The following is a 26,035-nucleotide window of genomic DNA, read 5'->3' as shown; positions in this document are numbered from 1 at the left end:
ATGGCAAAACTAAGCAGGGTGACTTATAACATGAAATACAATATTTCAAAATACTTTTTTTCAAAAATGTGACATCTGCTCAGGAACCATGTTTACAATTCATTTGTATCCCGCTTTATACAAAGCAGGTCACAGCAAGTGCATACACAATAATATAACAATACATAATATAAACAGACAGTTACAAAACTGATCCATGTCAAGCGCTCATCCATTACAACGGGAAACTTAAGTCCTGTATTCCATCTTGCTAAATAAATATCTTTTCAGTAATCTTTTAAATTTACTCATATATGTCATAAAATCACTAAAGATCTTGGTTTCAGTCACTGCAAACAAAAATTAAGAGGTAATTCAAAGACCCCTCTGCAGCCTTTCCTCCTGAAGAAGTCAATATTTTTGGTAAAACTAGATCACAGTTGAGGGTTTTAGTCTGCACTAAAGGGAGAATACTGTTTTGTTTTTATGAGTTTATTGTTCTGGTGCTTCACTGCTAGAGAAATGTCAGATAAAGTGATTGTTATAGTGAAGATGGCAGAAATGTCTATTAAGGTCTTTGAAATGCTTCTTAAACTTTGTGTACAATCATTGGAAAAGAGCACTTTAGGGATTTTATCATATATACGGGCACCTGGTTTCTGAGCATGCATCTCAAATAAGTGTTTTGAAATATTATATTTCATGTTATAAGTCACCCTGCTTAGTTTTATCATGTGAAGATTTTTTTGGGGGTGCGTATAATTATATGGGTGTCAGGTCAAAAGCGCGCGGAGGTGCGCGCCAATGAAAATGACTGTTTTTACGGCTCCGACCGGGGGGGGGGGGGCGTGGGGGGGAACCCCCCACTTTACTTAATAGAGATCGTGCCACGTTGTGGGGGCATTGTGGGGGGTGTGGGGGGTTGTAACCCCCACATTTTACTGAAAATTTCACTTTTTCCCTGTTTTTAGGGAAAAAAGTTCAGTTTACAGTAAAATGTGAAGGGTTACAACCCCCCAAACCCCCCACAATGCCGGCGCGATCTCTATTAAGTAAACTGGAGGGGGGGGCTCCCCAACAATACCCCCCGTCAGAGCCCCTAAAACCTGTCATTTTCTTCGGCGCGCGCCTCCATCTTGCGCTCAGTTGTCGGCGCGCGCCTTTGTCTTTCGCCGAGTTGTCTATGAACCAATTATATGTGAACTTTTTGAGAGGTGTTCCTCTATTATAGTTAATTTGCTGGACCCACCTAGATCAGTGTTTCTCAACTCGGACCTGGAGTACCCCCCTTGCCACTCAGGTTTTCAGGATATCCACAATGACTATGCATGAAAGAAATTTGCTTACACTGCCTCCCTTATATGCAAATTTCTTTCATGGATAGTCATTGTGGATATCCTGAAAACCTGACTGGCAAGGGGGTACTCTGGGACCGAGTTGAAGAACACTGATCTAGATGACGGAAAGAGAGTGACAACTTAGGATCCCCACTGCCCCTGTTTCTTACCTCTTTACAACACTGTTTAGCTGATGCCCCATCTCTTCAGCCTTATCTGTCTGTTGCTGGAGGCGCATCACAACGTCTTGTGCATGAGAGAGTTCATCCTTTGACACCTGGAGAAGGAGAGAGGAGGTGAAGAGCTTAACTGAAACGGGGTTCATAGAAGACCAGACGGTGATGCTCCCTATGGATGAGAGCATTGTACTGTCAACCCAACTTGCAATCCTGCTGCTACCACCCCCATCTGACCTTCTGGCTGTGGAATTCTTAGCAATGAAAGCACAGACATGCTAAATTATAAAGTTGTAGGTAAAATTAGTCAGTTCACTTGCACAATTCTATAACTGCTGCTAGTTTTCCCACATGCTTTATCTTTTTGTGATTTTTTTTTTTTTGGGGGGGAGGAGGAATAAACCCGAGCAGAAATGTATTTATTTACACACACCCCTTTTGCAAAATCGTAGCGTATAATTCCTATGAGAGTTGGAGCTGTTACCACCGCATCTGGCGCTAAAAAACACGCTATGGTTTTGTAAAAAGGGGGGGGATTATTTATTTAAAATACTTATATCCCGCATATCACAATATCTATGCTGGTTACAAAATATACATTCATAGATTAAAAGAAACATAATTTTAAAAAAATTAATACTCAGACGAAATAAAATCCTTAAAAAAATAAATAATTTACAAAATTAAAACAAAACCAGACTACATAACATCTACCACAAAAGTATCTCCTGGTACATTTCCAAAAGCCTCTCTAAACAAAAAAGCTTTCAATAGCTTACGAAAGGATAAAAACAGTGGAATTAAACGAATACTGTCAGGACTTGTATTCCACATTTGTGGACCTAGTACACAATTGTGGATTTGGCAATAGCCCTCAAAGAGGCTGTTTGTACTTTTGTTCTGCTCTTTAGACTTACCCTTCTGGGTTAAAAATCTACAGAGCTATATTTCCAACTTTTGGGGGGTTTTCCATTCCATGGTTTTCAGAAAATTAAGTTATTGGGTGGAAGATGCTACAATTTCAATTTTGCACAAGGGAAATGACCTCCGGGTGTGATGCACTGTCCGTGGTCTTACCTTATGGCTGACCCTTTCCATGTCCAGTTCAGCTGTGCGATCCTGGAGGCTGTGCAGAAGCACTGCCTGTCTCTGGTTCCTAGTTTCCAGTTCCTCCTCCAGCTCCAAGACCTAATACAAGCAAAGGTAGTATCACCACTCTCAGAGGATGCATACTTCACCTGGGGTGTTTCTCAGCATCTCCATTTTACTCTTTTAAATTCTCAGAAATCAATTAAGGAGGGTGGGGTAAATTTCCCAAATTTCTATAGGTATCATCAGGCCTATATTTTACGTCAAGGTATGTATTGGGTCCTCCCAGATCTCATTGAATACACTCCAGATTGGTTATACTTGGAATGGCAACTCCTATCTCCTTTACATCTTTGTCACATTCTCAGTATCAAGATGCCCAGATTGTATAAAGAAAATAAACTTTTATTAGATACATGGAAAACTCTAAGATATGTAAGTAATTTAACTGAAATTCCTATTAGTAAATCGACAAATCAATCTATATGGCTAAATTCCAAGATTCAGATTGGCGGAACTAAGATTGTCTGGAGGCATTGGTTAAATGCAGGAATACGAACTTTAAATGATGTTATTTCAAATGGAAAAATGCTTGAGTTTACACAATTGCAAAATAAATTTGGACTGAATAAATCACAATTTTATAAATGGTTGCAATTGAAGCAGGCCATTCAGGCAGGGTTCCCTGAATGGAAAACTTTAAATTTTCAATACAGCATGGAATTTTTATGCTTCCAGGCAGATTTTCTGGGTCACCAGGCCGCACAGTGGTATAAAGTTATTAGTGAATTGGTTAATAAAAAACCTAAAAATGGTCTTAGGGATATTTGGAGCATTGAGATTAATCATCAAATTTTGGCATCTCAATGGCCACAAATTTGGTCTTGGAGAATAAGATCTACACTGTCAGCATCTATGAGACAAACTTGGTTTTTTCTTTTGCATAGAGCATTTTGGACCCCTGTTAGATTAAATAAATTAAATAGTTCATTGTCTAATAGATGCTGGCATTGTAAGCTTGATGTAGGGACTTTGGATCATCTTTTATTTTTTTGGCCCTACATATTAACCTTTTGGAATTCGATCTGGGATCAAATAAATTCTTTATTAGAAAATCCTGTAGCATTAACTTATGATACTGTGATATTTGGCATGTCTATGAGGAAAAAGAGTCAGATATCGGCAAGTAATAACAAACTTTTATTGATTATGACAGGGGTTGCCATACAACATATCACTACCAATTGGAAGGACCACAGCAGGCTTAACTTTAATTTCTGGTGGAATTCACTGTGTCATCTATACAAAATGGAACGTTCAATAGCAATACAAAATGGAAATTATAAAATTATAAAAATTATGAAATATGGGAGCCATTGACATTGTTTTGTAATGAATAAACACCATTTTATTAACATTATTTATGAATGTAAGGGAAAGGGGAGGGATTGTATAAATGAAGAAAAAGGTTAAAAGAACTATGATAAAGATTGATTCAATTAAGTAAATTGTATGGAAAGGGAGGGGGGGAGAAGGGTTTAGATATATATACATTTGTTATTATCTTGATAGATTTATCAAGTGTTCTTAGTAAATCTATGTATTACTTATATTGTACACTTGTTGAAAGTTTAAAAATGAATAAAGAATTAAAAAAAAAAAAAAAAGTTATAACTTTTGGTGGAATTCGGTATGCCATATATATAAAATGGAGCGCACAATAGCAACACAGAAAGGTTATTTTGGTAAATTTCTGAAGATTTGGAGACCATTAGCAGATTTTTGTAATGATTAATAACATTTTCCCATAATAAGAGATTTGGTAAGTGGGGATGTGGGTGGGTATTATTTTATTTACCTTACAATATGTATGAATTAATTAATGCATTTTTAAGTATTAGGTTAGAGTTTCTGAAATAGGAAGGGAGGGCTTGGGGGGGGTTATTTTATTTATATTTGTTATACATATTAAATGATTTACATATTATCTAAAACATTATAAAAATATAAATATAAATATGATATATTGTACTTAAAGTATTCATGAAGGAAAATCAAGTGTGTGTTTATAAGATTATATGTATTTTTCTGATACACTTGTTGTAATATGAAAAAAATGAATAAAAAAATTAAAAAAAAAAAAAAAAAAAAGAATGCCTAACGCGACCGTGGGAGTGGTTAACGCCAGAAGTGGCATTAGGCAGCCTAAAGCACCTATGTAGGTGCAGTTCACGACAAAGACAGACGACAGAAATGTCAGCCTGGAAAAACCTGGTCTATATTTCCAGCACCTATCTTTCGCAGAGGTATGATTCTCTATAAAGCACTGTTGGGTGATTTGCAGCTGCTTTTTAGGTGCCACCAAATATCGGTGCCATCTAGAGAATCCGGGCATCGGTATCCAATTACAGCTGGATTATTTTATTGCGATCCACATTGAACCTCATAGGTAAGTGCAGAATATAGATCAAGCTGTAGAGAGTTTCCCTTTGAGCCTCAATTTGCAATTTCATTGATACTCAACTTGCAATGAAACTCATTTCTCTAAAAATAAGTCAGTCTGTACCCTTCTGAACAGAACCTACATCAACTCTTCCGCAAACACCTAAAAACCTGGCTATTCTCAAAACTGTAACACTTCCCCCCCTCTTAGGCCTCTCACCTTCCCCCTTTACACCTAACTCTTTAATCTCTCCACTGTAGTTCCTCTCTCATCTTTCTTCCTGTAAACCGTGCCGAGCTCCGCATTCGTGGAGATGGTGCGGTATATAAACCCAAGGTTTAGTTTAGTTTAGTTTAGAGAGGGGAAGGGTCTGTTTTACCTTCATGCGAATCTGCCTCTCATCGTCACAGTGCTGGATCTCCTGCGATTTCAGCTGCACCATAAGTGCAAACACCTTCTGTCGCCAGCGGGTGAGCAGTGCACATGTTCTCTCTGAATCCATGTCCATGGACTCTGGCTTGGCCTGAAAACACAGAGAGAGAAGAGGAAGTGAAAGTCTGACTATATTTGCAGATCTCAACATTCAAATTGGCATGAAGCACACATAAATCAACGCCTGGGTTAAAGCAGTGGTCCCCCAACTCTGTCCTGGAGGACCACTAGCCAGTCGGGTTTCTGGGACAGCCCTAATGAATATGCATGGGGCAGATCTGCACTCCTATCATCTTCATTACATGCAAATCTCTTTCATGCATATTCATTAGGGCTTTCCTGAAAACCTGACTGGTCGGTGGTCCTCCAGGACAGGCTTGGGAACCACTGGGTTAAAGGATTGCCCCCATTCTGTGCCTGAAGGACAAACTGAGTGCTTTTTTTTATCAGCCATGGCAGGGGAAAGGGCTCTTGCTAAATTAAGTAGGTAAGAATTTTGGTTTAGAGATGAAAAATTGAGGGGCTTTGTGGGGGATTGCCTGGTGCAATGCATCTAGACCTATGAGCTGACACTCTCCACATGGGTCTGTTCATCCTCCCTGTCCACGGAGATCAACAAGTGACACAGCAAACTCCCCTAGTCCACCCACCGCCCTTCATTCCAGCATCTTCTACCTCCTTCCTTCCCCTTGCTCAATGTCAAAGGCCATGTACAGTGCTGCCTCCTCTTACCCCCTTTTCACTTCTCAGTGGCACTGTACAGAACTCCCATTATTTTTCTCCTACCTTTTTGGCCAGTTCTTCCTCCTGGATGGACAGAATGTCTGTCAGGGAGGACAGACGGATGTTCAGGAGCTCCATGGAGGTCTTTAATACTTCCCGCTCTCTTTCCAATTGCTGTGAATATAAATGTTTAAGGAGTTAGTGAGCGATAGGTTAGAATTTCTTGATTCGAGGACCCTCTGGCTGACCCACCCTACCATGTGATTAAAGGCCCTGCTATATCTCCAGTAATCTTTCTTCTTCACCCGTACTGCTGTCCTCTTTATTATATCTCTCCTACATGTTCTTTTTTTTTTTATTTCTTTATTCATTTTTAAACTTACATCAAGTGTACAGTAAATATCAACCAAATATAATACATCACTTGAAAAATTTTCAATATCATACACCAAGAAGATTTAATCCCCACCCCCCTCCCAAATTCATATACAACTAATATATACCACATGAAAATAATATCTTATGACAATCATCTATATATCTACATGTTCTTAAAATCTTAACTTTGATTTCCTACCACTTCTGCTGATCAGTGAGGGGGGTATTTCTTTTGTATGGTTCTATTCCCTTATGAAAATGTTGGTTGGATGGGTTTTTTTTAATGTTGTATGGATTCTGATTGATTATAAGTGCATATATGATTACTATTATTTGTATAGATTTTGTATTGCATTTTTGTTAGCTTTAGAAACTCAATAAATATATATATTTTTTTAAGTGATGTTTATTTTTTGATGCCTTGTCATTAGTAACTTACTGTTTATCTGAAGGTACAGCTATGATTCAGTGGTGAGGATTTTTGGGGAACTAGTTCCCCTTTTTTCCTCCATGTCTCTGAGCACAACCTTCTTATTAGATAAATTATATGAAAATAAGTTTGATTAATTTTTTGATTTCAATATAACAACTTTTTCATGAAAGCGTGTTGTGTATTATATTCCGTGTGAATTTTTTTCACGTTTTCCTTTTTGGATTGTTTTTCCTCCGTGTTTTGTTTTTGACTTGATCAGTTATTCCAGGCACTCACCACACTCTCAGGAAAGAAGCATTTTCCCCTCAGCATTTTCCCTTACAGTATCACATCACAACCTCTTGTTGTTCCGCTTCCCACTCTTTGCAATACACTTCATACCCAAACTTAAATTTACTTGTAACATTTGTATTATTAAAGATAAGTATCTAGCCATTCAAATTGTAAGCCATACAGCAATATATTTTCATCCAACCATGTACAAGGTACTTCACTTAGGCTTTCATCAGGAAAAAAAAAACCTTGTACCTACCTGCCTATCCCCCCTCCCCCACCCTCCTCCAATGGTCTGGCATCTCTCTCCACTCCTCTTCTTCCCTCTCCCACACCTCCATGGTCTGGCATTTCACTCTCTCCTCTCCCTTCCCCCCACTTCCATCAGCATCTGCCCCTTTCTTTCCCTCCTCCCCAATTCCATCCAGTATCCTTTCCCCGCACACCAATTCCATCAGCATCTGCCCCCTTTCTTTTCCTCCAACCCAATTCCATCCAGTATCCTTCCCCCTTATGTCTCTCTCCTCTTTCCCTGAACACCAATTCCATCAGCATATGCCCCCTTTCTCTCCATCCACCACCCTTCCATACCACCCTGCCCCTTTCTCTCCCTCCACCACCCTTCTATGCTCTTCTCTCCCTCCAAACCAGCAAGGTCCCGCGATGACTGCTTCTGCTGCCTCTGCTCTGGAAGACATAAGTGACGTTGGAGGGGGTGGGTCGGCAGACGCAGGGAATTGCGGCAAGGTCCTGCGATGACTGCGGCTGCCGGTCCACCCCATCTGATGTCATTTACGTCTTCTGGAGCAGATGCGGCAGATGCAGTCATCGTGGGACTTTCCTACACTTCAGCGCAGCTGCTGACTCTGCTTTGGAATAAATATGGCAGCCGCGCTGAGGTGCAGGTGCCGTTTAGAGCAGCTTTGGAGGTTCTGGACCCGGCCGGCTGTGCACCCTCCTAGGGCTGGCATCCAGGGCAGTCCGCACCCCTCCCCCCCCGCCCTTGGCACGCCACTGCCTCTCTGCTCGCCCCCCACACACACCACGCTCTATGTAGTTTTACTAATTACCTTCTTAATACTGGATTGTGATGATACAGTCTACATTTAATATTATGCTATAACAGTGCAGTTACTTAGCATTTAATTGTAGCACAGACAATCATTATTTAACATTACATTGTAATTAATGGAGTCATTATTCAATATCAAATTATGAAAGAGGAATAATTATTTAATATTACATTGCAACTGGTATGATCACTATTTAACATTACATATCAGACAGAATCATGGTTGGTGTTAAACATGCAGGATCCCAGGGCAGAAACTGAGGAGGGGGCTCCAAGAGCCTACCTTTAGGCTATGCCACTGTGAAAAATGCTGCCCAAGTCTGCAAAGAACTCAACAGAGGTTTTGATAGAGTAATTTTGCTTTATTTTCTTTCTGGCCAGGAAGGGTGCCCTCCTTTCCCCACCCACTGTACTGCATGCGTCTGGTAGCACTATAGAAATAATTCATAGTAGCAGTAGTAGGACTGCACAAAAGCATCTACCAAAGGATGAGCAAACTTCAGAGCACAGCCATCCCAAACCACTTTGTGAACCCATTGGTCTGTTGTAATCTGGGTCCGTCCCTGATAGAAATCTCCTAACTTGGCCCCTATGGGAATCAGAGGGCAAACCCCGACACCTTTATTGGCAGCCTGACCTGAGGTGGTCACAAGAGGGGCCAGAATATTAGCCTCCTCCTCGACACCCTCCCCCCCACCAAAAAAAAAGGACTCAACCCTCTGAAAGAATGTACTGAACTGTGAATCGCCCCTTTTACTAAGCCTATACCTTCTAGTTTCACTAAACTTCTCTCTACCAGGAGTACTCCTGAAAGAAGAACAAGGTCTGTCTTCTGGAAGATGAAGCACATTAGTCTCACCCAGAATCTTGACCAGCTTATCAGGTTCCTCCCAAACAAAAGAGAACCTTAAAATCAGAAACTTACTAAGTTTAGACTTAAGAGGCTGCATCAGCCAACCAGCCCCCCAAGCCACAACACCTGACGGATAGTCAAACTAAGAGTCATAGACATAGAAGAAGCACGGAGAAGATCAAATACAGCATCCAACAGAAAGGGGGAACCCAACTCAGCCACTTCCAGGTCAACCAAACTCCAATCATCTGAGTCTGTATCAAGCACACGCTCTGCCGAGTCCAGCAAAAACAGGCCCTAGCAACCAAACACAAATGGCAGCCTGCATTTCCAGTGCCACAACATCAAAACTCCCGATGATCCATCAGCGCCATGCCACCATCAACAGGAATGATACACTTCTTAGTGATGGCAGAGACAAACGCATCCACAGTCATCGGCTTCAAAGACTCCCTGTCCTGGTCAGGAATGGGGTACAGATGGAGCATGGATTAGGCAATTCGGAGCATTCCACTGTGCCTGAATGATGTCCCTAATGCCCAGGTACATAAGGAAAGAACAAGAGGACTTCCGGATTCCTTTCAAAAGGGGGTCCACTGTACAAGGAATCTCTTCAGGCCTCCTCAAACTTCAAGATTGAATAAACTTGTGCAATAAGCTCCTGCATTTCCTCCCGATGAAAGATCCTCACCGCTGAAGAATCTTCCCCAAGAGACAGCTCTTCTATGCATTCTACTTCATGAGAGGCAAATTCACAGCTTTGAGAGTCAAGATCCTCCACCAGCCAATGTCTATCTGCCTCAATCTTCCCATCAAGGAGAACCTCCTCCTCCCAGTTCAATCGTCTCTGTTTCTGAGGCAAAAAAGAAGAGGCATCTTGCAGTCCCACAGGACTTCTTCAGGTAAAATGCTTTATGCATCACTAAAACAAAATTAGTGGGTGGAGGTGTGGGGAATCCACTCCTGAAGTGCTTGGCAGTGTCGGCCCGCTCTGAGGCAGAGAGGAGGAGTGCACAGGACCAACAGAAGAGGGACTTCAGTCGCCGCTGTGGAATTCAAAATGGTGGCAGTTCCCGCTGAAAATGAAGCTGCTGCCATAGAGTGCTCTCCTTCAGTATGCCTGCCCGCTGACTCAGTCCCCAAGGAAGTCATCAATGGAAGTCCCGATCCTGACCCCGAAGATGTTGCTTGAAGTGTTGGTGGGTCTTGGCTGGCAAAGAAAGAACACCGCCCTGCGGCATCCACAGCCCAACGCCGACACCCGGTAGGGAAACGGAAAACCCAGAGAGGACAACAATCACCCTGGCCAAAAAAAAAATACAAGAATCACCTGTTCCTGTGAGGAATGAGCTAAACACAGCATCTCTTTACATAGTTTTGACACAAAAACATGTAAGACCTCTTTATTTATTTTCCAAGTACTTGAAATAGGCAGACTCCTCAGACACTCAAAGCTGACTGTCTGCTAACAAACAGAGTCAGTGCAGCTGATGCCCTCAGCTTCCAATTCTGATTTAAATTATTTGTTGCCCCAAAGACAGGGAACCAGGAGGAGGGGGGATGGACTCGACCACCCAGGTTTAACACCCCAGGGCGAAAGAGACCCCCGTGGGTCTCAACAGTCCAGCAGCCAGGACCAAATCCAATGAAAAGAGAGTGGTTTTTTTTTTTTCTTTTTCTCCTAAACTATCTCAATACAAGGCCTCCAGAGAGAGAGCCTACACAGGCTTACCACTGCTACCATCTGCTGAGACTGAAAACAGACTGGCCTCCCGGGGACTGCACAGCCCACTTAGAGCTCAGATTGAAGCTCAGAAGTTCTCAGTCGCCATCTGCTGGTAAGAGTGCGAAATATCCATCTGTGCCGGTCTAGAGGGTCACTATGGAAACACTCATTCTGCACCAGGACTAGCTTGCCACACACATTAACTAAATCAGTTCCTTATATCATGTTTAACTGTATAAACTACTTGCCTTGAGTTTAGCCTCCCATCTGTTTATCCCAAAGCGCTCTGTACCATCCATTTTACTCCCATTTAATATCTGCATTTGAGCCCTCGGCTACAGGATATACAGAAAAGCATTAGCTTTGTTATCTATGTTATTTTAATGTTCTGATTTGTGCTTATTAAATGCTTAAGCATTACGTCTCCCTTTTAGTATGCATTATATCTTTCTTATTTGAATTTCAATGCTGTTAGTAAGTATATTTTTGAAACTGTTTCATGCCAGCCTTGTTAATAAGTTTCAATTTACTGATTTTAACTCTACTTCATTCCCTGTACTGTATTTATGTTTATATTTGACCTTTTTACTACTTTTATGCTGTTAACAAAATTGTAACTTTTATGTTGAATGATACCTGCTGAATACCGCCTTGGGTGAAATTTTTCTTCACTCAGAGGGTGGTGGTCACCTGGAATGCGCTTCCGGAGGATGTGATAGGACAGAGCACATTAAGGGGATTCAAAGAGGGATTGGACAAGTTCCTGAAGGATACGGGCATTGAGGGATATAGATAGAGGTAGAGATAGGATCATGAAAGGGTTGAGATAGAAGAAAAATGGGGATTAAAGGGTTATAGACAAAAAGATCACTTACTGGTCATGGACCTGATGGGCCGCCGTGGGAGCGGACTGCTGGGCGTGATGGACCCGTGGTCTGACTCAGCAGAGGCAACTTCTTAAGTTCTTATAAAGGCAGTTAAATAAATCCCAATAGATAAATAAATCTGTTTGGACCTCATGCTCTGAGTCACTCCCAACACCTCCCCCCTCCCCCCCACACACACACACAGTACAATACTTTTCACTCCTCCATTCCAACACATTTTATTTCCCCAAGCAAAAGAAAGCAAAGTCCTCTCACTTGTATTTATACGACAGACACATAAAAACATAAGCAATGCCTTTGCTGGGTCAGACCTAAGGTCCATCGTGCCCAGCAGTCCGCTCACGCGGCGGCCCAACAGGTCCAGGACCTGTGTAGTAATCCTCTAACTATACCCCTCTATCCCTTTTTCCAGTAGGAAATTGTCCAATCCTTTCTTAAACCCCAATACCGTGCTCTGCCCTATTACGTCCTCTGGAAGCGCATTCCAGGTGTCCACCACACGCTGGGTAAAGAAAAACTTCCTAGCATTCGTTTTGAATCTGACTCCTTCCAACTTTTCCGAATGCCCTCTTGTTCTTATATGTTTTGAAAGTTTGAAGACTCTATCCCTCTCTACTTTCTCTATGCCCTTCATGATCTTGTAGGTCTCTATCATGTCTCCTCTGAGTCTCCGCTTTTCCAGGGAGAAGAGCCCCAGTCTCTCCAATCTTTCAGTGTATGAAAGGTTTTCCATGCCCTTAATCATTTTTGTCGCCCTCCTTTGGACCCTCTCAAGTATTGCCATATCCTTCTTAAGGTACGGTGACCAATACTGGACACATTACTCCAGGTGCGGGCGCACCATTGCCCTATACAACGGCAGGATGACTTCTTTCGTTCTGGTCATAATACCCTTCTTAATAATACCCAACATTCTGTTTGCCTTCTTCGAGGCTGCTGCGCATTGTAATGTAATGTAATGTAATTTATTTCTTATATACCGCTACATCCGTTAGGTTCTAAGCGGTTTGAAGAAAATATACATTAAGATTATAAATGAGAAGTAAGAAGGTACTTAAAAAATTCCCTTACTGTCCCGAAGGCTCACAATCTAACTAAAGTACCTGGAAATTAATAAAGAAGAGAAAATAAAGATGGTTGAAAAAAGAAAAATTCTATGTGAACTTATAGGATGGAAATTAAACTGACAGTGAAGAACTGTATGAAAAATACATATGGAATGCAGTTAGAGAGGGTAGGTTACAATCTATTGATGGTATTTGTTTAATTGGAAGGTGTTAAGGTGGGTAATTTGGGGGAAGGTTATCTGAAGGTAGGTGAATCTTCTGGAGGTAAAAGAGGAGGGGTTAAGATATTTGGATGAATTTTTTGAAAAGCAGGGTTTTGATTTCTTTTCTGAATGTTTTGATATTGTCTGATATTGTCATAAGATTGGAGATGGAATGGTTGATTTTTGCTGCTTGTGTTGCCAGAAGGTTGTCAAACATTTTCATGCGTTGTGTGCCTTTGAGTGGGGGGAAGGCGAAAGGGTTCGAGGTTCTTCTTTGTGCCGTTGGCTTCACTGTTGTGTCCACCAGCACACCCAAATCTCTTTCAATGTTACTTCCCATTAATACTAACCCCCCCCCATTTGGTAGCTGAACATCGGGTTCTTTTTCCCTATCTGCATGACCTTGCATTTCCCTACATTGAAGTCCATCTGCCATTTATTCGCCCACTCCTCCAGTTTGTTTAGGTCCCTTTGTAGGTCCTCACACTCTACTGTAGTTCTAACCCTTGTACAGAGTTTGGTGTCATCCGCAAATTTTATAACTTCACACTTCGTCCCCGTTTCCAGGTCGTTAATAAATGCATTGAACAGCAGCGTTCCAAGTACCGACCTGTTCAATGTATTTATTAACGACCTGGAAACGGGGACGACATAATAGTGGGCTGAGAAATCACTGACAGCTGTCAAAAAGTGCTATTTTTTTGTTTTATAAATCTTTATTCATTTTCTTATGTTACAACAAGTGTTCCAAATAAACTCATTTGAAACTTGAATATACATACTTGATTAACTCATATATTAACATCAAATTTAACATTTCTTTAAAAAATTAATATTATATAAAGTTATAATATTATGCAAGAAATCTAAATTTATATAATTCTTATTGAATATAATAATCCCCCACCCTTCCCTCCCTCCCAATCAATAATACATAAAATCCACTTTATTGTAAATTCATTCAAATATTGATATAGTATGTAATAATCAGAAATAAATCCCACCCCATTCCCTTCTATTCAAATATCTTATCATGGGAAAAGTTAATCATTCATTACAGAAATCTGTTAACGGTCCCCAGACTTTTTGAAATTTACTCACATAGCCTTTTTGTGTTGCAATGGTGAGTTCCATTTTGTATATATGGCATACAGAATTCCACCAGAAATTGTAGTTTAACATGTCATGTTTTTTCCAATTATATGTTATTTGCTGCATTGCTATTCCAGTTAAAATAAACAGTAATTTGTTATTGCTTGCCGAAATTTGACTTCTTGCTCTCATAGTTGTGCCAAATAAAATAGTATCATATGTCAAGGCTACCGGGTTTTCTAACATCCTATTGATTTGAGGCCAAATTGACTTCCAGAATGTTAAGATGAATGGACAATAGAATAAAAGGTGGTCTAATGTTCCGACTTCAACGTGACAGTGCCAGCATCTATTAGACTTAGAACTATCTTGAAAACAGGGCCGCTGTCGGCTGCAATCTGTATGAAATCCTGGATAGTCTAATTGTCACGATAACTTCACCTCTCTTATTTTTAAGCAGAAACTGTGGGAAGATTTAGCGTTCATTAGGTGAAGCCTGAGAACACATATCCTTCTTGTGTCTGTATTGAAGTAGCTGCAGGGCCTGTCGGGTAATTTTTGCTGTTCGCAAGAAAGGATGTCAGATTTACTGGTGCAGCTTGTGGTTTTGCTTCCTTCTCACATCAACCCCAGATTCTCCACAACTATACTCTGAATGGTGAGACCTTAGCTAGGACTAGGGCAGAACGTGATTTGGGAGTAATCATTAGTGAAGACATGAAAACTGCCAAGCAGGTGGAGAAAGCTGCATCCAAGGCTAGACAAATGGTGGGATGCATCCGTAGAGGTTTCGTCAGCCGGAGGCCCGAAGTCATAATGCCCCTGTACAGATCCATGGTGAGACCTCATCTTGAATATTGTGTTCAATTCTGGAGACCACGTTATCAAAAAGATGTGCGGAGAATCGAGTCGGTTCAGCGAATAACCACCAGGAGGATGGTCTCGGGACTCAAGAACCTCCCATATGAGGAAAGACTGAATAAACTGCAACTATACTCGCTCGAGGAACGTAGAGAGAGGGGGGACATGATTGAGACTTTTAAATATATCACGGGCCGCATCGAGGTGGAAGACGATATCTTCTTTCTTAAAGGACCTTCAACCACATGAGGTCATCCGCTGAAAATCAAAGGTGGGCAATTTCATGGCGACGCCAGGAAGTAGTTCTTCACTGAAAGGGTGGTCGATCATTGGAATGAACTTCCATTGCAGGTGATTAACGCCAGCAGCGTGCTCGATTTCAAAAAGAAATGGGATATGTATGTGGGATCTCTAGCCGGGTGAAGTCTGGGAGTGGGTCATTAGCATGGGCAGACTTGATGGGCTACAGCCCTTTTCTGCCGTCATATTCTATGTTTCTATGTTTCTATACATATGTTTACAGTATCCAATATGCAGTGGTGTGCGGTGAGGGCCTTCAGGGGATTCAGTGAATCCCCAGCTCTAAAGCCCTGCTTTTTTATTTTTTTTTACTTTTTGTTTGATGCAGTTTGATTTGTTGAGTAGGCAGCCTGCTCAACCAAACTGCATCAGACGAAAAGTAAACAAAAAAAAAAAAAAAAAAAAGCAGGGCTCTTGGGCTGGGGATTCTCTGAACCCCCTGAAGGCCCTGACAGAACTGTTCTGCTTGTTGCTTGCTCGACCAATCAAATTCAGAGCAATGCTCTCAGGACCTTTAGTGTGTGGGGCGAATCCCCTGAAGGCCGTGACCGCACACCACTGCTAATAAGATATATCCATACCCTTGTACTCAGTACAAAAGCAATCCTTCCTCTCCTGGGTGTTAAATAATGAAATGCTGCCATGGGAGACCCCAAATTGTGGCCCCCAATCTCACCTGCACTGTAGCGATGAGCTGCTCTTTCTCCTGTCGCCACTCTTCCACCCTGGTGTCATCCGGCACCAGCTGCCCCACATATGTTCTCAACTGCTGCACCAGAGATTTCTGGGAATCCAGCTCTGTGTTAGCTCCCCTTAAGGCCCCAGAAAAAGTGGGAAAAAAAAAGGAAGGGAGGCAAATGTAAAAAATAAATTAAAATAGACTACGTGTACCTTCAGCCACTTACATAGAGCAGTGAGAATTACAAATTCTTTCATGGCCCCAATAGTCCAACAACTAGCTTGAGAGTATGGATCAGCCTTTTTTTTATCTAAACTAAACTAAACTAAGCCTTAGGTTTATATACCGCATCTTCTCCACTGAAGTGGAACTCGACACGGTTTACAGAGTTTAAAAAATATGGGAAGAGAGAAGAGAAAGAGTTTACAAAGCATAAAAAGAGGGGATGTAATCAGAAGAGATTATTATATGCTAAAGAAAAGCCAGGTTTTCAGTTGTTTTCGGAATAGTTGGAGGGAGTCCAGGTTCCGCAGCGGGACAGTGAGGTCGTTCCAGAGGCCGGTGATTTTGGAGAGGAGGGATCTACCCAGTTTACCTGCGTGGAGGATGCCATGTAGTGAGGGGAAGGATAGTTTATGTCTGTGGGCAGATCTGGTAGTAGTTGGTGTCGGGGCGAGGAAGGATAGAGGGATTAGGAGCGGAAGGATGCCGTGAATGATCTTGAAAGCCAGGCAGGAGCATTTGAAATGAATTCTGGAAAGTACTGGGAGCCAGTGAAGATTGGTAAGTAGAGGGGAGACGTGGTCATATTTGCGTTTAGCAAAAATCAGCTTAGCCGCAGTGTTCTGGATAAGCTGGAGTCTGCGAAGACTTTTTATCTAAAGGCTGACTACATCAGGGTTTTCCTTTCAAAAATCTATCACTTGCTTTGGACTTCATGTGGCATGGCCTGCTATTACTTGTCTGAATTAATGTGGCTTATTGTGTTAGGAATTGTAAGGGTGGGAGATGATAGTCGATTTAGCCTCCAATGGGATGAAGCAGGTTGTATTGTTAATTGGGAATGTGAGAAGAGTGGTTTGATATCTTTTATGTTAGAATTTATTCTGGGAGGGTGTAACCTGCTTTTTCCATCTTTTCAAGTCAAGCATTTCTTCCTGCAAAGGATGTTGAAATCTGATGCTCTTCTCCCACTCAGCCTTGGAGGCATTTGGTTCTGTTTATGGACTAAGATTTTCTTTTCTTTTTTTTATAAATCTTTATTCATTTTCAAATATTACAACAAGCGTATAATAATCAATCAGAAAGATTTTTAACTAATCACTTGACAATCTTATTTATATTCCTCCAAATATTTAAATATAAAAGAATCCCACCTCACCCACCCATATATTAATAATTAACAATTATTATCATTCATAATCCCACCCCCCCTATATCTTATCCATTACTAAGGGGTTTAAGATGTCTGATCATTAGAATAAATAATCAATGGCCCCCAAATCTTTTTCAACTTCTGATAATTTCCTTGTTGCATAGCAAGCACCCTTTCCATTTTATAAATATGGCATACTGAATTCCACCAAAAAAGTATAATTTAGTTTAGGGTAATCTTTCCAATTTCCTGTAATCTGCTGAATGGCAACCCCTGTCAATATCAATAGAAGTTTATTATTATTTGCAGAAATTGGGCTTTTAAATCTCATTGATGTACCAAGATTTTCTGCTGCGAGATCCTGACCTGGGTCATGATTTAATTTTTTTGACATACTACATAAGGGTTGGATTGCTGCTTAGAAGTGCCTGATGTCCTCTGTAGACATTACATTTAAAATTGAATATAAACACCAAATTAGATTTAGAACTCTGTAGCTTAACTAAGTCTCTCTTCAATTCTCATTTTTTGAATGGAAATGGCCCTGGTTTGTCCAGTGCTAAAGAAATCTTCTGTCAGGAGACAAAACTGCTGCCAACCGGTGTTCCTGTTTGGAAAAAAAAATGGATGCTCTCTACCTGAGTTGCAAGTGCAGCAGAAGCCCTCTCCCTCAACTCTGCTGATCGGAATAGAAACTGGACTTGAGCATCATAAAGAATACCAAAAATAGGTCATAGAAAACCTCATGCATGGCTTCTGGAAGAAAAGTGCAGGTCCCAGCCTGGATCTTTTAACTGGAACACATATTAACTAGAGCAAACAAAACAGAACTGCAGATCTATACAAGACGTAGGCAAAATTTATTGTGACAAAATAATTATATGCAAACCCTTTTACCAATCAAGGGACCCGACACGGTCCGTGTTTCGGACAAACCTTCGTCAGGGGTCCATGGTAAAAAAAGGGGAATAACAAAAAAAGTCACAAAAAATTGGGGAGTAGCAGCAAAGTATAAGCGACGTCGAAATTCGCCACTGCAAAAAGCCGTCAGTGGCGAATTTCGACGTCGCTTATACTTTGCTGCTACTCCACAATTTTTTGTGATTTTTTTTGTTATTCCCCTTTTTTTACCATGGACCCCTGACGAAGGTTTGTCCGAAACACGGACCGTGTCGGGTCCCTTGATTGGTAAAAGGGTTTGCATATAATTATTTTGTCACAATAAATTTTGCCTACGTCTTGTATAGATCTGCAGTTCTGTTTTGTCTGCTCTCGGTTGTTTCTTACTGCAGTTTAGGTTGGAACCTTTTTCCCTTTATTTTGACACATATTAACTAGTACATTATGTGATTTGTAGTCCCTGTTTCAGCCAGTTTAAGTTTCAAGTTTTATGATATTTGACAAACTGCTAAAGGAGCCTAAGCGGTTTCCTTATAAATTGAATAAAATATAAAATAGGGAAGATGTACATGGATTATTAAAAACAATGGACAGATATACTTGACAAGTTCAGAAACTGAAAATGCATTGAGATTAAAAAAGGGACACTGATAAAACTGGGACTAGCCCTAAGTGTCTGCCCAGTAGCTGGTTAACCAGACGGCACCGTATGTACGCACCTGTGTGTGGGTGTCTACCTACCTTAGTTGCTCTGTGAGAACTTCTCTCTCTTGATTGGCTGAGAGGAGTTCTGTCCGGAGCTGCTTTACTTCCTGCCGTACCTTCTCCCGCTCTTCCTCCAGCCTCTGCACCTTGTGCTGCAGTGAAACAGCCTCCTCGCTGTGGACCTCTGTTGCTTTTAGGAGCTGGATGGAGAGAGAAACGTAGGATTTAACTCTTAACAAGTATGGCATTGGTTTTAAAGTAACAGTTCCTCTGAGAAAAGTGTTGGATGTAAAACTGACACCATGCACAATGATTCCTTTACTAAGTCAAGATGAAAACAAAGCTTTTTGTAACAGCTCCTTGATGTATGCTGCAGGACAGAATATAATTCCAGTTCCTCACCTCCTCCTGGTGGCGCCTCTGTGTCATCTGAAGCTCCTCTTTCAGTCTGTGCATCTCCTGCTCTCTCTTGCTCTCTTTCCCTGTCATCTCACTTAGCTCCTCTCTTAGTCTGTGTGCCTCCTGCTTTCTTTCCCTTAGGATCGCCATGTCCTCCTTTCGCCTCTCCAGTTCTGCCCGAGCCCGGTCCCTTTCCTTGGTCAGAGTTTTCAGTTCCTCCTTCTGGCGTAGGGCCTTCTCCTCCAGCAGGACCCGCTCCAATTCCGACGCTCTCAGCTTGGCTTGCAAACCCTCTGCCTCCTCCTGCAGAGAGGCCAGGGTGGCTTCCCGCTCTTGCCTCTCCAATTCCAAATGGGTAGTGACAGTTCGGAGCTTCTGGGCCTCAGCCTCCAGCCACCAGATGTTGTTGTTGGACTGCTGGGAGATGGTTTCTGCCTTCCTGACGAGTTCCAGCTTGTGCTGGGGGGCTGTGAAATCAGCATCTCTGTCCTGTGATCTGGAGCAGGAGACAAAGAGTCAGGGTTAGAGTGTCAAATTCTAATTATTATACAGTAATATATTATCTGTGTACAACATCCAATTATTCCCCATATAACACCATGCATTCTAAATATAATGAAATCTATAAAAATCATTATTTAAGTAGAGTGCTAATAATAAGTGTGGTATTTGTATAAGGCGCACACAGAAACATTAATACCAGGACACAGGAAATTAGGGAGATAAGGGATTGGGACTCAAAGTGGTTTACATACAGGTACTTCAAGCATTTTCCCCATCTGTCCCAGGTATCTAATGTACCTAGGACAGTGGAGGATTAAGTGACTTGCCCAGGGTCACAAGGAGCAGTGTGGGGTTTGAACCCACAACTGCAGGGTGCTGAGGCTGTAGCTCTAACCACTGCTCCACACAATCCTGGGGCAGTGGAGGATTAGACGAGTGCTATTGCATGACCCCGCCCCTTTCCACCCTGCCTTGTTCTGCCTCCCGCCCTGCCCTGTTCCGCCTCCAGCCCCACCCCATTCCACCTGCAGCTCCGCCCCCCAAAAATCTTGTCTCTTTTTTTCCCAACCTCCAGCATGTGTGGATGCATATGACATCATCCGTGCATGCTTGTTGAAGGCCCTCCATATGCTTTCCAAAACCCGGACAAACTGCCTGGTTTTGAAAAGTCTGTCCAGAAACCCAGACAGTGACATGTCCGGGTTTTACCAGACATCTGGCAACCCTAATCTTGACTAGAGTCCCACCAGGATCAATTCTGGGGTTGGTGACCCCTTTGGCTGTAGGCAGGTGGAAGGAAAACACAATCACCTCCTCACAAGGACTAGGATAAAATTGGTAGAGAAAGCAACGGAAATCGCTAGCCCAGACAGGCAATTTGAGAGGCACTGAAAAGCTCTACCAAATTTCTGCCATACCTGGCTCTGATGGCCATCTCTTCGAAGTCTGTCTGGCCACGTCCCTGGAGAACATCCCTTTCTTCTGTTCTCCTCTGTGCTGCCTTCAGATTTTCATTTTCCCTCCTCAGGGCTAGGAGCTCTTGGCACACTGGGGTCCAAGGGTTGAGAGCCACAGCGGGGGGTGATAAAGACACCGGGTGGGTGGCCCTCCCAGTGTGCCCTGCAGGAGGAGCTCGCACCGACAAAGCAGGGGGAGGCTTTCTCTGAAAATGTGAGGGGGGTATTAGTTCGATATGACCTAAAAAGCAAGAGCAAACCATAGTTTAGTTTCATTTCTAGCCTGCCTTTATCCAAGGCGGGTTACAAAATGTACATACATAATAAAACAACTAAACATACATACACAACGATTAGCAAAACAACTTGCCCATAACAATCATACTTCTCACCAAATTACATGTTTCAGTTATTACATCGCATTAAGTACCTACCATACATTAGGCCCCAAATTAATAAATTATTAGAAAACCATGTAGGACTCTCTTATGACACTATATTATTTGGCACAGCAATGAGAACTCAGAGTCCGATTTCTGCAAATAATAACAAGTTATTATTAATATTAACAGGGGTCGCCATGCAACAAATTACTCAAAATTGGAAAGATTATACTAAATTAAATTATACATTTTGGTGGAATTCAGTTTGTCACATATATAAGATGGAAAAGGTGTTAGCGATACAACAAGGGAATCTTCATAATTTTAAAAAAAATTTGGGAACCATTGACTAATTATTCTAATGATCAGACATCTTAGCACATGGGTAGTAGATATGTATGGGAGGGGTGGGAAATGTATATCATATGGAATTAGGAATATTGATAAAAAGGGGGTATATATTCTATATTACAAGATGATTTGTTTGTAAATACAAGTGATATACGAAAATTGGTTATAATATGTTTAATTCACTTGTTGTAAGAATTCAAAAATGAATAAATAAAAAATAAAAATAAAAAAGGACCTACCATACTTTATAGCACATTCCTGCAAATCTTTCAACTGTTATAAATACACAGGTAATCGGTTCCAGTCTCCAGGTCCTATGCAAGAGGGCCTTGTATCCTCATAATGAAGGCTTTTTGAAGATGGAACAATAAACTTGCCTGTGTGGAAGATCTTAATTGTCTTGATGGGACATACAGTGCCAATCACATAAATACTTAGGCGCCATTTTACTAAAACTCAAATAAACCATCAGCAGTAGTTTGTATTTTACTCAAAGCTCCATAGTTAGCCAGTACATTGCAATATAATGTCTTGTAACATGCTCACGTTTTCCAATCCCATACAACATCCGTATTATTGAGTTTTGAATCCCCCCCCCAAAAAAAAAAAACACAATATTGCAGTAATCCAACCCTTTGAATACCACAGTTTGAATAACTTTCTTAAGCCTCACACTTTCTGGTTCAGTTTCTGTTTGAAATTTACTATAAATTTCATCTCTTCCAATACTCTCCCCCTGGCAGAAATATTTCTTCCAATTTCTCTCAGGCTGCACAACCAAAAACGTTTCAAATACAATACAGCATATATTTAAGCGATACCCTGTCCTTTCGTTTTGTTTTATCCTCCCCGTCTTCCCTTATTTTTATTTATACAATGTAATTTACAAATTTTCCCCTCCCCTCTTTCTCCTTTGTTTCGTATCCTTTGTAATCAAGTCTTAGTTTTGACTCTCTTCCCTCTACTTCCATAGAGATTTTATTTTCTCCTATACTTATATTACATATATATATATTTATATATAATATTTATTATACTGTACTTATATTTTCTATTTTTTTACTATTGTAAACCAACCAGATACACGTGATGGTCAGTATATCAAAATACTAATAAACTTGAAACTTAACCTGTTTCCAATTCAGCCCAATATAATCTGTTTTGAATGCAGTAGTCCTAGGAGAAACCTTTGACCATGTACGAGCTCAACAAATGTTTTATATTCTCAGTGTTGCAAGATGATGAGGATAAGGGAGAAATTAGGCCTTACATGCTAATTTTCTTTCCTCAAGTCCCTCCAAACCAGTTCGGATGTGAGCGTATATGCTCTTCTATCAGCAGGTGAAGAATAAGAACTATTGGCTTAAAACATCACTCTAGGGTAGGCAAGAGGGGGCTTCAGGGGCCTGCCCCCCCCCCATGTTAAACTCAGACCCCCTCCAACACTGTGACAGCCAGTATATGGCTGGTGGGGGGTGCGCAAACCCCGCCAGCCAAAGAATTTCCTTAACGATGCCCAGCCTGCACTGCTTGAGCAGCAATAAGTCGGCAACCCCAGACTCCATCCCTTCCGCCTTGCTGTACCATATGCTTGGAACAAGCTGCCCGAATCTCTATGGCAGGCTCCGTCTCTGGCAGTGTTCAAGGCTCATTTAAAAGCCCACCTCTTTGAGAGTGCTTTCGACTCCTAACTCCTCTCACCTTGGGTTCTGCATCCTCAACCCTATATGTCATGTTTGTCTGTCCAAGTTAGAACATAAGCGTTGCCTCTGCTGGGTCAGACCAGAGGTCCATCATGCCCAGCAGTCCGCTCGCGCGGCAGCCCATCCGGTTCTGGACCTGTGTAGTAATCCTCTATCTATACCCTTCTATCCCCTTTTCCTTCAGGAAATTATCTAATCCTTTCTTGAACCCCAATACTGTACTCTGTCCTATCACACCCTCTGGAAGCGCATTCCAGGTGTCCACCACCCTCTGGGTAAAGAAGAACTTCCTAGCATTGGTTCTGAATCTGTCCTCTCTTAATTTTTCCGAATGCCCTCTTGAAAGTTTGAAGAATATGTCCCTTTCCACTTTCTCTATGCCCTTCATGATCTTGTAAGTCTCTATCATGTCCCCTCTAAGGCTCCGCTTTTCCAGGGAAAAGAGCCCCAGTTTCTCCAGTCTTTCAGCGTATGACAGGTTTTCTATACCTTTTTATCAAACATGTCACTATCTTCTGAACCCTCTTGAGTATCGCCATATCCTTCTTAAGGTAAAGCGACCAATATTGGATGCAGTACTCCAGATGCGGGTGCACCATCGCCCGATACAAAGGCAGGATATATTCTTTCATTCTGGTTGTAATACCTTTCTTGATTATACCTAGCATTCAATTTGCCTTCTTAGCGGCCGCTGCGCACTGTGTCGACGGCTTCATTGTCTTGTCCACTATTACACCCAAGTCCCTTTCTTGGGTACTCTCACCCAATAACAGCCCTCCCATCATAAAGCTGTACTTCGGGTTTCTATTTCCTACATGCAAGACTTTACATTTCTCTACATTGAACTTCATCTGCCATCTCGTCGCCTACTCCCCTAGTTTGTTCAGGTCCTTTTGTAAATCTTCGCAGTCCTCTTTAGTCCTAGCCCCACTAAATAGTTTGGTATCATCTACGAATTTTATTACTTTGCATTTTGTCCCTGTTTCTAGATCATTTATAAATACATTGAACAGCAACGGTCCGAGCACCGACCCCTGCGGAACACCACTCATGACCCTCCTCCAGTCCAAGTAGTGGCCCTTCACTCCTACCCTCTGTTTCCTACCTGCCAACCAATTCTTGATCTATCTGTGTACGTCTCCTTCCACCCCATGGTTCTTCAGTTTCCGAAGTAGGCGTTCATGGAGTACCTTGTCAAAGGCTTTTTGGAAATTTAAGTATACGATGTCTACAGGGTCCCCTTTGTCCATCCGTTTGTTAATTTCTTAGAAGAAATGCAATAAGTTCGTTAGGCACGATCTTCCCTTGCAGAAGCCCCATGTTGGCTTGTTATCATAAGTTTATTCCTTTCTAGATGCTCATCAATGCTGTCTTTTATCAGTGCTTTCCGTCATTTTCCCTGGAACCGAGGTCAAACTCACCGATCTTTAGTTCCCCGGGTCACCTCTTGATCCCTTTTTAATGATGGGCGTAACATTGGCTATCTTCCAATCCTCCGGGATCACGCCTGCTGTAGTAGTTCCGCTATTTCCTCCTTTAGTTCTTTCAGTACCCTAGGGTGGATTCCGTCCAGGCCCGGGGATTTGTCAGTTTTTAATCTTTCTATCTGCTTGTGTTCGTCTTCAAGGCTTACCTCCATGGATGTTAATTTTTCTGCTTGGTCTCCTTTGAAGATTTGTTCAGGTTCCGAGCAGGGACCATCTATAAATGTCAGCCCACCTCTTTGAGAGTGCTTTCGACTCCTAACTCCTCTCACCTTGGGTCCGCCATCCCTTACCCTCTATGTCATATCTTGTCTGTCCAAGTTAGATTGCAAGCTCTTCCGACAAGGGACCATCTATAAATGTCAAAATGTACAGCGCTGTGTACGCCTTTCAGCGTTATATAAGTGATAAGCAGTAGTAGTAGTATTAAGGTGCTCTGGCAACCGATATCACTTCCACACATGCTCAGTTCACGAATTTGAACTGATGACTTCTGCTGCTCAAGCACTGTGGACTGGGCTCCCAGGCAGCAAAAGCAAGATTGGTGAGTGTTTCAGCAACAGAATCTTATGCCTGGAACAAACGCACTGAATCACTACCTCAAGCTCTATTCCTGGCTGTATTCAAATCCAGACTCTAGGCCCATTTCTTTGAAGTTGCTTTTATTTATTTGTTCATTCATTCATTTCCCGCCTACAACTAAGTGGCTTACATTAATTCACATACACAATCCAGTAAATAAATATCCTCAACACAAAATACTTTCATGAATCATTTCATAAATATAATTTACCCCCCTCGCCTTTTTACAAAATGGTAGTGCAGTTTTTTTAGTGCTGGTTGCAGCGATAACAGCTCTAACCCTCATAGAATTCCTATGAGCGTCGGAGCTGTTACCGCCGTTAAAAACCATGCTACCATTTTGTAAAAATGGGGAGAGGTTAGTAAAAACTAAGTTGCAATAAATTTTTAAAAAAGTCTTTATTAGGTGACCAAAAAGGAGAGTTTTCAACTATTTTTTTGAACTGTTGAGAGTGTTGCACAAAATCACAATGTACCAGGAAGGGCATTCCACAGTCGTGATCCAACATTTGAGAATGAGCTGTCAATAGCTGTGGCATAAGATATCTACCACATATCTGGTACTGCTACACATTTTTCGGCATTAACCCACAATACTCTTTGTGAGGGTACAAACTCTTCAAAATCACACAAAGTACTTTGTGACTCACCGGTAGCCAGTGCACTTGTTTCAGGACTGGTGTCATATGT

At 41.6% G+C, this 26,035-nt stretch overlaps 1 protein-coding gene across 4 annotated transcripts in view; it reads right to left on the bottom strand.

Annotated features, from left to right (window-relative positions):
• CCHCR1 (coiled-coil alpha-helical rod protein 1) overlaps positions 1 to 26,035 on the bottom strand; it is a 62,514-nt gene that overhangs the window by 32,195 nt on the left and 4,284 nt on the right. For all 4 annotated transcript variants that reach the window (XM_033916292.1, XM_033916290.1, XM_033916291.1 and 1 more), the window contains exons 3-10: positions 20,804 to 21,083; positions 19,386 to 19,878; positions 19,020 to 19,183; positions 16,001 to 16,136; positions 6,243 to 6,353; positions 5,404 to 5,547; positions 2,570 to 2,680; positions 1,487 to 1,593 (exon numbers count right to left, since the gene is read on the bottom strand). In XM_033916292.1, coding sequence (XP_033772183.1) covers positions 1,487 to 1,593; positions 2,570 to 2,680; positions 5,404 to 5,547; positions 6,243 to 6,353; positions 16,001 to 16,136; positions 19,020 to 19,183; positions 19,386 to 19,878; positions 20,804 to 21,083 — 1,546 coding nt within the window. The remainder of the gene's footprint in view (positions 1 to 1,486; positions 1,594 to 2,569; positions 2,681 to 5,403; positions 5,548 to 6,242; positions 6,354 to 16,000; positions 16,137 to 19,019; positions 19,184 to 19,385; positions 19,879 to 20,803; positions 21,084 to 26,035) is intronic.

The sequence above is a fragment of the Geotrypetes seraphini genome, chromosome 12 (assembly GCF_902459505.1).
Source record: "Geotrypetes seraphini chromosome 12, aGeoSer1.1, whole genome shotgun sequence".
NCBI classification, from domain to species: Eukaryota; Metazoa; Chordata; class Amphibia; order Gymnophiona; family Dermophiidae; genus Geotrypetes; species Geotrypetes seraphini.
Note: the sequence above shows the minus strand (reverse complement) of the source record. Positions and strands in the feature narration are given on the sequence as shown.